At 44.1% G+C, this 12,923-nt stretch overlaps 1 protein-coding gene across 1 annotated transcript in view; it reads right to left on the bottom strand.

Moving 5' to 3' along the window:
- Positions 1-7,666: 7,666 nt before the first annotated feature.
- LOC134405625 (brain-specific serine protease 4-like) overlaps positions 7,667-12,923 on the bottom strand; it is a 32,692-nt gene continuing 27,435 nt past the window's right edge. The window contains exons 5-7 of the mRNA XM_063136867.1: positions 10,213-10,487; positions 8,897-9,066; positions 7,667-7,840 (exon numbers count right to left, since the gene is read on the bottom strand). Of these exons, the coding sequence (XP_062992937.1) occupies positions 7,667-7,840; positions 8,897-9,066; positions 10,213-10,487 (619 nt within the window). The remainder of the gene's footprint in view (positions 7,841-8,896; positions 9,067-10,212; positions 10,488-12,923) is intronic.

The following is a 12,923-nucleotide window of genomic DNA, read 5'->3' as shown; positions in this document are numbered from 1 at the left end:
CCTTAGTGAGCTAATTCCACAGCTGGGGTGCCACAGCAAAGAAGGCCCTCCTCCTGGTAACCTCAAGACTGGATGACTGCAATGTGCTCTATGTGGGGCTGCCCTTAAGACTGCTCCAGAAGCTGGAGCTAGTGCGGAACGCAGCAGCTCGGCTGGTGTCAGGAGCTGCCTCTTTTCTGCATATAACTCCTTTATTGAAGGAATTGCACTGGCTTCCTATTGGCTACTGGGCCAGGTTTAAGGTTTTGGTACTAGTGTACAAAGCCCTAAATGACTTGGGATCAGGATACCTGAGACAGCACCTTCTCCTTTACTGTCCTGCCTGATCACTGAGGCCATTGGAGGGCGTGCTCCTGGTGGTTCCACCTGGACCAGTGGACCGATTGGAATCCACACGGAGAAGAGCCTTTAGTGTAGTGGCTCCTTCTCTGTGGAACTCTCTGCTCCTGGAGGTCGGGCAGGAGCCAACACTAGGCAGCTTCTACCACCTCCTGAAAACAACTCTGTATCGAGAAGCCTTCCTTAATGGACTAGCCACTGTTTCTCTGGTTCCTTTCTTTTTAAATTGAACAATTTTAATTTGCTTTTTAATTTTCTTCCTTTTATTGTTTATACCTATGTTCACAGCTCTGGAATCTGTATTAGATAATCGATCAGTATATAAACAACAACAACAACAACAGAGAACAGAATTCTGCTCATATAGTGCCCAACTATTAGCAAATGGGAAACCCACAATCAGGAGATGAGTGCAATAGCACCCTCCCACTCAGGTCCCAGAACTGGCTTTCAGAGACATGCTACCTTTGATCGTGGAGGTAGCTTATAGCAATTTTGACCAATAGCCGTATCCTCCATAAATTTGTCTAATCCCCTTTTAAAGCCATCCAGGTTTGCAGGTATCACTCCACCTTGTCTCGTGAATTCCATGGTCTGTCAATGTGCTTTGTGATGAAGTACTTCTCTTCTTTTCTTTTCTGTTCTGAATCCCCCATCAACCAGCTTCTTGGGATGACCCCAGGTTCTTTTATTATGAGGTATGTTTTTCTCCCTCTCCACTTTCTCCATGATATGCAACACCTCAATCATGTCCTCCCCCCCCCCCGCCCTTGCTTCCCTTATTTCTAAGCATTGTAACCTTTCCTCCCAGGGGAATCGTTTTTAACTATGAGGAAAGGTTACAATGAGCTCATGACCTCCTTGATCATTTGGATTGTCCTTTTGTGCACTTTTCCCGGGCTGTCCAGAGGGATCAGGGGACTTGGAGCAATGGGATTTTTGGGGGGAGGGCTGTCACACAGGAGGCCTTGGGATTTTACTTAAAAAAAAAGCTTGTCAGGGCCCTCCTGCTGTCTGGGGGCCCAGGTCGAAACTGCCCATTTTGCCCACCCCCACCCCTCAACAGGCCTGCCTTTTCCAGTACTACAATATAAATTTTGAAGTGTGGTGACTAGAACTATACATAATATTCCAAACGTAGTTATACCATAGGTTTGTTTAAGGGCATTATGACCTTGGCAGGTTTAGTTACAAATGGATAAAATAGCAAAGTGGAATTTGCTGAGATTTATTTATTTATTTATTTATTTATTTATTTATTACACTAGCTGTACTCTTCCACGCGTTGCTGTGGCTCAGTCTGGTTAAATTGAAAAGAAAGAAAAGACAAAGCGGATGTTTCTAATATGTTTAATTTCACAATGCTTGTGGATATACAATATTTTTAGTTGTTCCATTGTCTGTGTAGATATAGAGATTGTCTGGTTTGCCTACTCTAGAACACGCAAGATATAATTGTCCATGTGAGAAGCAATCTGTGTCTAGATCTAAACCGCACAATTCTAAAGAATGGCCCTGAGCTTTGTTGATGGTGATTGCAAACGCCAATCGAATGGGGAATTGCAATCTCTTAAATTGAAATGGCATATCTGTTGGAATCATAGGAATGCGAGAAATGAGGACATCTTCACCTTTGAAAGGTCCTGTCAAGATTGATCTCCGACTATAACAATTGCCACTTCGTCTATAGTTGGAGCATTGAATCCTCGCACATGTTCTCCAGCAGGCATTTTATCAGCATGAATAACAATCTTGCGTGTATCAGATGCATCATGTCAATTGCTGTTTTGAACAAATGTACTAAATTGTTTTTTTCATGAAGTAGCTGTTGCAGTTTTGAAACGATGGACCTTTTTATGCCGGTATAAATTCCGCAGCGTGCATTCAATTCATCATTGCCATCACCAACGAAATACATTTGTAGGAATTTATGTTGACTATCTTGAAATGGAAGGAAGGAGCCGGCTTTATGATAAATTTGTCCTTTGACTTTGAAAGTTGGCATAAATGGAGCTGTGATGATTTCTGCGCCGAACGACGTCATTTGGAAGCATGAGTTGTATTTCCTGATGTTAGATAGGAAATGCTTTGATTCTGCGGTATATCCGGCAAGCAAAGTTTGTAATGGCTCTGGTGGTTCTCCAAGTTGAGGCAGTTTAATTTTTCCAGCAGCGCAACACATTCCTTTTGTTTCTCCATTAAATTTAAGAGCCTTGCAATAAGGACACACTTCAGTCATAGTGCCGATGAGAACATGCTGCCTCAAACTATAATCATCAGCTGGGTTGTACCAGAATGCAAGGTGATTGTAATCGTGTGATTGTTTACCATGGGGTCGTGTTTGACGCTGATGTGCTGTTTCTCGTTGACGTCTTTCAGCCACTCTCAGCCTGTCGCGTTCATTCTGTTGAGAACAAAGCAGATCTGAAGCTGTAGAACGCGATTGCCGTGCTCGCAATCGTGCATCCTCAATTCTGGCTGAACGTTGCTTGGCTGGTTCCTTGGCACGTATTTGAGGCATTCTTTTTCTTTTTTTCTCGTTTGCTGATGCCCGTTCTTCCTCAGTCTGATTTGCAATTTCTCGTCGGAGTGCTTCCGCTCTGCGAGTACGACGACCTAAGTGTAATTTTCTGTGAGGCATTATTTGGATGAAGTAAAGCAAATTGTTTGGTTTTTTAAAAAGGATGTTTTTACGGTGAGGAGGTTAGCGGAAACTCCTGGCACTTACCTTTCTTCAGAACGTGTAACTGTCACAGGTGTGACATCTATATTCACTCAGCCAAGGCAGTGGATTGGCCTACTGGTTGGCGATGTCACAATGACCTATAAGAGCCAATAGGAGAGAACATGCAAATAAGAGAGGAGGCAAAGGCAGCGGATTGGCCTACTGGTTGGCGATGTCACAATGATCAGCAGGACTGGTTTTGAGGAGGCCTATTTCTTTGATTTTAAGACAAACCTTTGACCCCATATAGAACATAGTTACATAACAACGCTTGCATATTCTAATGCAACATGGTGTCAAAATTTCAAAGCAATCGGTGAAGAGCTTTCGGAGATATAACGTCTGTTTCGAACAGACATTTACATTTCGGGTAACTGTCACAGGTGTGACATCTATATTCACTCAGCCAAGGCAGTGGATTGGCCTACTGGTTGGCGATGTCACAATGACCTATAAGAGCCAATAGGAGTGGACATGCAAATAGGAGAGGAGGCAGAGGGAGCGGATTGGCCTACTGGTTGGCGATGTCACAATGATCAGCAGGACTGGTTTTGAGGAGGCCTATTTCTTCGATTTTAAGACAAACCTTTGACCCCATAGAGAACATAGTTACATAACAATGCTCGCGTATTCGAACGCAACGCTGTGTCAAAATTTCAAAGCAATCAGTGAAGAACTTTCGGAGATATAACGACAGTAACGAATGGTCTTTTTCATTTTTATTTATATAGATAGATTTATATACCGCCCCACAGCCGAAGCTCTCTGGGCAGCTTACAAAAGTTAAAAATAGTAAACATTAAAAAGTATACAAGATTTAAAAAACTACCAGAAACATAAAAAAAGTAAAAAAAACAACAGAATCCATTTAAAAAACAACAATTTCTCATCATCTGCACTCCAGATCAACTTTTTCATTCAGTAATCCACCACATACCCTGGATTCTTTTCTTAGTCAGTCACTGCCAACTCATATGTTGCTTTCTATGGGTTCCATTATAGAATTGAGAGGTGCTTGTAAGATGAGTCCTGCTGCGTCAGGGCTTTTGTTTTTAAACAGGGTTTAATGCAGTCACACCAAAAGAGGTCCACATTATTTTTATTGGAGAAACGAGGGTTCTTATGATTACAATGTGTTGAAGTTTATCTCTCTTTAAAACAAACCTTCTCCCCCTTTTGTCCCAAGGTGCAGTATTTTCAACGCAATCCAGAAGTTATACTGCATGGAAGCAGCAAGACATAAAATTACCACCATGGTGGTAATATGAAGAAATCCAGGGTGTAAGGGTAGATAGCCCAAGGAGAATGATCTGTGGACTGTGTCATGTGCCACATGAGGTTTGTTGTTGTTTATTCGTTCAGTCGCTTCCGACTCTTCGTGACTTCATGGACCAGCCCACGCCAGAGCTTTCTGTCAGCCGTTGCCAGCCCTAGCTCCCCCAAGGTCAAGTCTGTCACCTCCAGAATATCATCCATCCATCTTGCCCATGGTTGGCCCCTCTTCCTTTTGCCTTCCACTTTCCCTAGCATCAGCCTCTTCTCCAAGGTATCCTGTCTTCTCATTATGTGGCCAAAGTACTTCAGTTTTGCCTTTAATACCATTCCCTCAAGTGAGCAGTCTGGCTTTATTTCCTGGAGTATGGACTGGTTGGATCTTCTTGCATTATAACAACAACAACAACAACAACAACAACAACAACCACAACAACCACCTTCTTGTAAATTGGCCCAGTGTCTGCTGATATTCACATGTTTGTTGAGATTGTCAAAGCACTCTAAAAGGCTAGTGACACCGGATGTCTTTCACAAAATGGAAGCACGAGAATGGGCATCTCTTATTTTACCATTTGCCTTATCGATTGAAGCCACAACTGTGGCTCCAATAATACAGATATGAATCAGAACAAGCTATGAGTTGGAATTTGGTTGACAAATTTGGTTTTTGGAGATTCACACATCCATCAATCTCTTCAATGAAGGTCCTTGAAGCATGGGAGAGAGAAGGTGGATCTTCTCACAGACAGTTATGACATAATATGGCCTGCTAGTGACTATAGTGGGCTGCCCGGAATAGGAGTCAGCATCGGTTGGGCATAGAACTCCTCTTCCTGGGCTGTTATCCAAGGTAACTACAACAAAACACATACCTGACAATGGGAGGCAAAGGTGATCTCTTCCTGATTCTTTGTGTCTCTCAATTACATAATTATGAAGTGGAGCACTATGACTGGATGGGCTCAGAAAGGTCTCTGAGTGTTTGAGGAAGTGGGCATCTGCTTGGAGCATCACATGTCTCATTTTTAGACACAGAAGTGAATGCACACATTATCTCATGGGCATGAGGTCAGCTGTATGTTTTAGACGTTTACAACATGCTTCTCACCTGAAAACCATTTGACATTGATGATATCCACTCTTGAAAGTCCCTGAAGATCCCCTTTCCCCCTTTCTTATTTGAAAAAAGGTCTAGCAAAAGTGGAGAGTGGGGGTGAGAAGAGACTTTAGGCCAGCCCTATGCATGACTGGCTGTTGCAGAGAAAAGGAACATAGGGTCAGTGGTGTAGTGGTACATTTTGAAAGGCAGGCGCTCATCCTGATAGTCCCCCTAGCCATGCCCCCAAGGAGATTCCACATATTCATGCGGTTTTGTTGAGCCATATCAATAAACCAGTTCCAGCAGTTGTCATCTCCACCAGGAGCAAAACTTTTGTAAAGATAATGGGTCTTAATTACCCATTCATGACCAAAATACTCTGCATTAGAACAGGGATAACTCACAACAATATATATATATATATATATATATATATATATATATATATATATATATATTCCTACGAAATCCCATTTCCCTGAGTTACTGTGAGGGTTTAGCATTTGTCGTAATTGTTCCTGCTAATCAAAAAGTATAGGCTCCACCAAACCACTGTGTGGGATACAGCAGGAAAAGGTCAGAATGTGTAAAGGAATGGAGATTTGTTAGGGCAGACATGATAGTGCAAGAATAAGGACGTTATTGATTCATAAGCATGTTCCTATTTTCGTCTGTGAAGTGTCAGATGGGAATGTACATAACACGGATGTACCTCTACCTAGTTGCAAAGTGGACAGGTTTCGATAGTGGAAATTAATTTGGAAATGCTGTGTCAGAAGTGAAATATACAAGTACAAGATACAAGAATGCATAATCTCCTTCCTTATGTTTCATTGAGATATTGCGAAAATCTAGCTATACATTTCAATTATGCTTCAAATTGATGGTGTGCAAAAGTTCTCAAAGAAGTTATTTACTCAAAGGCAATGAAAAACAACAACTTGGAAGCTGGTCCATTTGGCCATTTTGATGAGCCTTTAATCATTCTACATTTTAAGTTTCTAAAACTGATCTTACATAATAATATAGAAATAAAGAAAGAGAGGACAAAGAAGAAATTATCATGCAAAGATTTAAAGAAGTAAAACAATGATTGCATAAAATTTTATTAATGATGTGAAATTATGTGTATTGGATGAAGAAATCTCCTTGAATCTCATATTTTAGAAGTATAAAAGTGGCAGAGCAATCAGGGAGAATGATGATATGAATCTACCACCTCATTCACAGCCATGCTGGTTTACAACAGCGAAAGCAAATGGTCTTTGGGTGAGTCTGTTCTTTTTCTTTTTCTGGGTGGAGCAGGTTTTTTAAAAAATGTTCCTCCCATGGGTCATAATAGGAAGGAATTTTGTGGGCAGCTTCAAATTTGCACATGTGGGGCCAAAATTAGCTGCTCTTGGAACAGAGGAGCTTTGGATCTGGATCCTCCATCACTGGTTCTGGCCCACCCAAGAATGACCGTTTACATAGCTTTCCTTCTGATCTACTGAGCAGAAGTAGTAACTGATCTGCTTAGCCTGTAGTAACTTTCCACCTCTGTGGTGGTAATGGAGCCCCACTCCAATGGCATTGTTTTCAGCAAGTGGAGGCTGATGGAGGACACCCCCAAAGCATTGTAACCCCTTCCTGCCATTCAAAATGGGATGTTGTGATTGTTTTCAAAATCGCAAGGATGATTATCGTTATTATTATTATTATTATTATTATTATTATTATTATTATTATTGACTAAAATATTACCTTTAGCATAATGTAGATCTATCCTAATTGTCCTGGCTCCTGACCAGAGTCCAGGGGTGGATGAAACATTCTCAGCTTTTTCTCCAAGTATTAATGCCCAGTGTGTTTTTTTTGGAATAACCCATAGCACTTTATCCATGACCAAATTGTTTTATAAAGATTTAAATGATCAATCCAGATGCACCCAAATTAATCAGACAGATGGCTGTTGGTGGTATGGGTCCCTGAATCTGTACCCTGTTGCAAGTGGTCATTTTGGACATACTTAAACAGAGTCGCACCGGGAACCTGCATGATGATATTCCATGCAGTTAGTTAGCAGGCTGAAAGAAGAGAGTCACAGGAAGACATGGCACAAGAGGCATCAAGAGGAATGTCACAGGAGGGATAGTGCAAAGGAGAGCAAGAGGAGGGTCACAGTGGAGGTGTTGTGCCATCCACCATTCTTCCCACCCCATTAGCAGTCGTCGTGGAGGTTTTCGTCATCATGGAGCTGTTTGCAGGGCACCAGTCGTTGCTTGAATCCACTTGAAATAGGCAGGTACTGAAGTGTAGACACCAGGGTGTTTGGGCTCAGCACACCCATCTCCCCAGCTCACAACCCCAACTTGAGTCCAACCTCCTTCACGTTTGCAAACCAAGGGTCCACCGGAGTCCCCCTGCAGAGAGAGACGATGGGAGATAGCACATGTGTGACAACAGATTTTAAACACTCTGAGCTTAGATTCAGTATACAGAGCACGTGAGGGGTCTGGAATAAATGTTCTACCTCCCTTCAGACACATACTGGGAAGGTGATCATAGGCAAGGCAACATTATCTCAGCCCCCCTGTCACCCACATCTGTGATGTATTCCGTATAAGCCTTCGAGGGTGACATGAGAGAGGGCCTTTTGGTGGCTGCTCCCAGGCTGTGGAACTCCCTCCCAAGGGAAGCTAGGTTCCCTCCCTCTTCGCTGTCCTTCCACTGGCAGGCAATGGCCACTTTATTTAGGAAGGCCTTAGGTGTGGGTCTGTTGGGTTGTGTGCTGTTTTTATTCTGTAATTTTTATGTTTTATTGTATTTTAATGTACTCTTCTATAGTTTTAATCAAGTTTAATTGTTTCTTTAAGCCACATTGAATGCCATTTTTAGATAGAAAAATGGGGTATCTATCCATCCATCCATCCATCCATCCATCCAATCAAAGAATTGCTGGAAAAGTTGTTAATGATTGTTTTTCAAAAAACAATAACGATTTTTTATACAAAATGTGGTCAACAAGTTTGACTTTCGAAGAGGCATTCACTTCTGTGTCCAAGGGAAGAAGAGGATGCAAGCCTTGCATGCAGACGATGTGATCAATTGACCAAGATTTAATTTTATTTGGTGACAACCTTAGATCATCACCATCATCATCATCATCATCATCATCATCATCATCATTATCAATAATAAACTTTTGAGAACTTGAAAAATGGAGATGTACCATCATCCAACTACACCAAATGCAGAAAGAAATTCATTTCAGTTTAATTAATCCATATTCCATTTTAAATGGCAGCTGCTCTCTTCTCAGAAAAGGAAGGAGGCCTGAATTCTTAGAATTCCTCAACTGTGTATTTCTGAACATTTTTGTGTGTGCATCTGGCCACTCTAGGATTGCACTAGCATTACTCTCTGGTGTTTCACCACAGGGAATGCCTGTATGAAGGACATGTTATGGAACATCATACCGAGCAGGAATCCTTCCCTCCTTCTGGATAACCAGCGCACAACATTCCAGGCGTGACAGGATCCATGGGATTGCTATCAACGGGGGCACTGTTATAGAGATCGTTGCAGGCTGACCGGTTTATGAGTGGTACCTTCAGTTCCTGGAGGGTTTGGGGATCTGGCAAATTCACTGTAGGAGAGAAAACTGGAATGTTGACTTGAAATGCAGAGGGAGGAAAAATACATCATTGGAGCAATGGGTGCACTATGGAAGGACATACAGGGCTCATCTACACCAAGCAGGGTATTCCAGTATGAAAGACGTATGAAAGTGGCATATAAAAAGCAGGAGCCACACTACTGCTTTATAGCGGTATTGAAGTGCCGTGCAGGATCTACACTACTGCTTTATAGTGGGACTGAAGTGCACTGACAAGTGTTGGGGCCCACAACACATCTACACCAACCAGGATATAGCTCTATGAAAGTGGTATGAAAGCGGTATATGGCATGTGTCAATGGGCCCCAACAGTTGTCAGTGTGCTTCAGTATCACTATAAATATATTGCTCCATGCTTCTCCATCTGAAGGTTTCTTTCTCCCCCAGGCATCTCTGACCTTTCTTCCTTGTTCCCCATATTGCATCTGGAACTCCATCCCTGAACACCTTCCATTGCCACTCCATCTCTTCCTTCACAGACCTCCCCGAAAGCCCCCTTTTCTCTGAAGATTTCGGAGACCACTCATGACAGGGCAGCTATTTTGGGCAGCTTCCCTCTTGTAACCCTGGCATGTGCTCTTCCTGGCCTGTTTGGATGGGTTATGATGGGAAGATCCCCTTGCCTGGGGATCTTGCCCTACCCTTTGAGCCTGGTTTGTCCACGGTCCCGGGCTGAGCCTGAGGCCATGGAATGTGTGGGCGGGCATCATAGTTTGTCCCGGTTCCTCGCGAGGAGCCGGGTCCCGTGCACAGGGACTGCACCCATGGGGTGGGTGGGTGGGGTGAGCGGGCGAAATAAGGTGGTTTTTTAAAGAAAAACTTACCCTTTCTGCACGAGCACTTGTGTGCATCTTCTCATTAAAAAAACAAAAACAAAATGGTGGGTGCAACGCCTTTTCCTCTGAGATCGTCTCGCATTGTGTGTAAGAGGGGGAATCTCGTGATGAAAACCATGCGAGATCTTCACCCCTCTGTCACGCAATAAGAAGTAGGTCTAGCTAAGGCCCGTAAGGACCTTGGGGAAGGCAGCTGTCCCCCCTCCTATTGTAAAACACCATAATTGATGATCTGAACGTCAGCATAGTCTGAGTGAGCACCCGAAAGAGGATTACCCACCTCCAACTTTAATGTTTCCCCATCCAGTGACCCAGCAGTCTGCATCCATAGGGACTTCTTCCAAAGAGTGTAGCAGGCTGATGGGGTGGATGTAGTCAGTGAATTCCACAGGAGCCTTCAGTTTAACCAAAGCAATATCCGCAGAGATTAAAGGATAGTAGTCGTAGTCAGGATGGATTTCAATCTGCTCCACATCAGAACGTATCACACTATCTGAGGGCTTTGAGAGCTGATAGGCGCCCAGCAGGACTTTATAATCAGAAGTATTATTACACCTGTGAACACAAGAGCCAAATGCAGCAAGAGCTTGCAAAGCTGGGGCTATTTATTGTTTCTGTGAAATGTGCAAGACCTCAGCCCCCCTCCCCCCTATTTACACCCTGCCTTGGCTGATAGTGAAACTACATTAAACATGGGAGCTCAATGAGTGGAAATTCATCCGTTTGGCAGAACAATCCAATATCCTAATAATGTGGAGGGCTGGGTAGGAATATTCACCACTGGTGTCTGAAATTGTGTTGCATTCCATTTCATTTCTAGGGTTGTATTTGTTCACCAAACCACATAGGAACAACCAAAATTTGGTACAAAAGAGAACTTCAAAATGGGGAGCCTTAAAATGAGGGGTTCCTATAAGACCTGACATAGGCCATAGTTAGATGGGGCTTTATCCCGGGATGATCCCTGCGATCGCCCCTGTGTGTCCACATGATGCACAGGGGATTCCGAGATCAGGGATCCCTCTCTTGTCCCAGGAAATCGCCCTCCCTTTTGGCCCTGGTTTTTTCACGGTCCCGGCCAAGTGCTGCAGGTTGACTCCGCTCCGGGTGATTCCTTGTGTGGAACCGGGAGCTGCACATGGGGTGCAGCACTCCTCAGGAGCGCTGTGTCCATCGGGGGTAGGGTGGGGGAACAGGGAAAGTATTTTAAATTTTAAAAAATACTTAACTTTTGCACACAAGTGTTCGTGCACTGCTGATCCTTTAATCCCCTCCCAAAAAATGGTGGGCACGACGCCTCTCCTTCTGAGGTCATCATGCATTTCGTGTAAACAGAGAAGGTATCTCACATTCAACACAATGTGAGATCTTCCCTCCTCTGTCGCAGGATAACAGGTTGGTCTAGCTAAGGCCATACATTGAAGTAAATGATAGACAAAGAGGGGGTCAAGGATACTGGGGAAAAGGAGGCAAGGAAGTGAGTTTCTAGGAACCCAAAAGTGTTTAAAAGGTGGTTGAAGTGGTCGTGCTTTTCTCAAGATTGGGAAGGTGCGGAGAGGTAGGACAGCACCACAGTGCATTCTTTTCTTGTTGCACTGCCACTGAATGCTACCACTGCACTCATATGGAGGAGGGAGGCTCCCTGAATGGCCCCACAGGTTTAGCCTTGTTACTTCCACATCGGGGACTTGGTGTTTCACTCAGTGGGAGCTTTGGTAATGGGGTAAAACTGCTGCTATGGGTGTACAAGGACAATGGGCCCATCTAGGCAAACAAAGTGGTTCAAGAAAACAATGGAAAGACTGAGGCCCTGGAAAATTGGATAGGTGCCAGAGTGGAGTAATGGGGATCACGGTGAGAAGGGACTGCGATGAACCTCCTTGGAGACACAGTTAAACGTGGGGCTGAGCTGAATCCATGAATGGAAGAGATGCCAAAGCAAAAATTAAGTATCTGAAATCAAGAGATTTCTAGGTTTCAGGACAAAGAGCAACGAAGACTCAGGCCAGAACTCACCAAGCAGAATATAACACTTTGAAAGTGGTATATGGAATGTCTCATGGGCAACAACCATTGTCTGTGCACTTCAAAACTGTTACAAACCTGTAGTGAAGATCCTGCTTCGGTGCCTCCGTGTCTTGGCTTTGGGTAAGGCTTAGCAAACAGAACAATAGTTTGAAAAATGCAGGGAATTTCCTTGCTTCTGAAGGTAAATCTACCTGGCTCTATATGGCAAATACTATAAATGGGGATATAATTAACGTATACAAAAGAAACGTTTCCATAGTTCCATGTTTCTATTGTTCCATATCAATGGTAGAAGCACATAGGCACGAGGGGTGCAGATGTAGTTTCTATACCTGATGACTTGCCTGATAGATGGGAACAATTAAGGAACGGGCAATATTTCTCACCAAGGTTCAACATTGGTCAATTCACTGGCTGGCAAGATAGCTGGGCAGTGACCTTAGAGGCATTTACATGTGTCTGTAAAGACTCAGTGGCTCTGAGGTTAAGCTCAGAAAAAGCTCAGGGAAGCTCCTGGCTTCTCAAGTTAAACTATGGCCATGGCTAGACCAGGGCTGAAACAACACATCGTACTGAGGATACTGAGGACGCATGCGCCCCCAGTGCACCCCCAAGGCGATTGTGTAGCTTGCCTGTTCGAAGAGACGAGGAAGAGGAGGAGGAGGAGGTGGCTGGGGAATCCGGCTGCGTCCTTGCCGCCGCCGCCCTCCTCCCCGCTGGCCTCCAGCTGCCGGCGAAAGAGCCAGCTGGGTCGGAGAGCTTCTTCCGCTCTCTGCCCAGCCTTCTTCCGCCGAGCTCTCCGACCCGGCCGGCGAGGAAGTAGGTGGGCGGTGGCGGCCAGATTCCCCAGCTGCCTCCTCCTCCGCCTCTTCCTCGTCTCTTCGAATAGGCAAGCTACACGATCGCTTTGGGGGTTCACTGGGGGCGCATGCAAGCACTCTCAGTACGACGTATAGATTCAGC

The sequence above is a fragment of the Elgaria multicarinata genome, chromosome 11, assembly GCF_023053635.1.
Source record: "Elgaria multicarinata webbii isolate HBS135686 ecotype San Diego chromosome 11, rElgMul1.1.pri, whole genome shotgun sequence".
Classification (NCBI taxonomy): Eukaryota; Metazoa; Chordata; class Lepidosauria; order Squamata; family Anguidae; genus Elgaria; species Elgaria multicarinata.
Note: the sequence above shows the minus strand (reverse complement) of the source record. Positions and strands in the feature narration are given on the sequence as shown.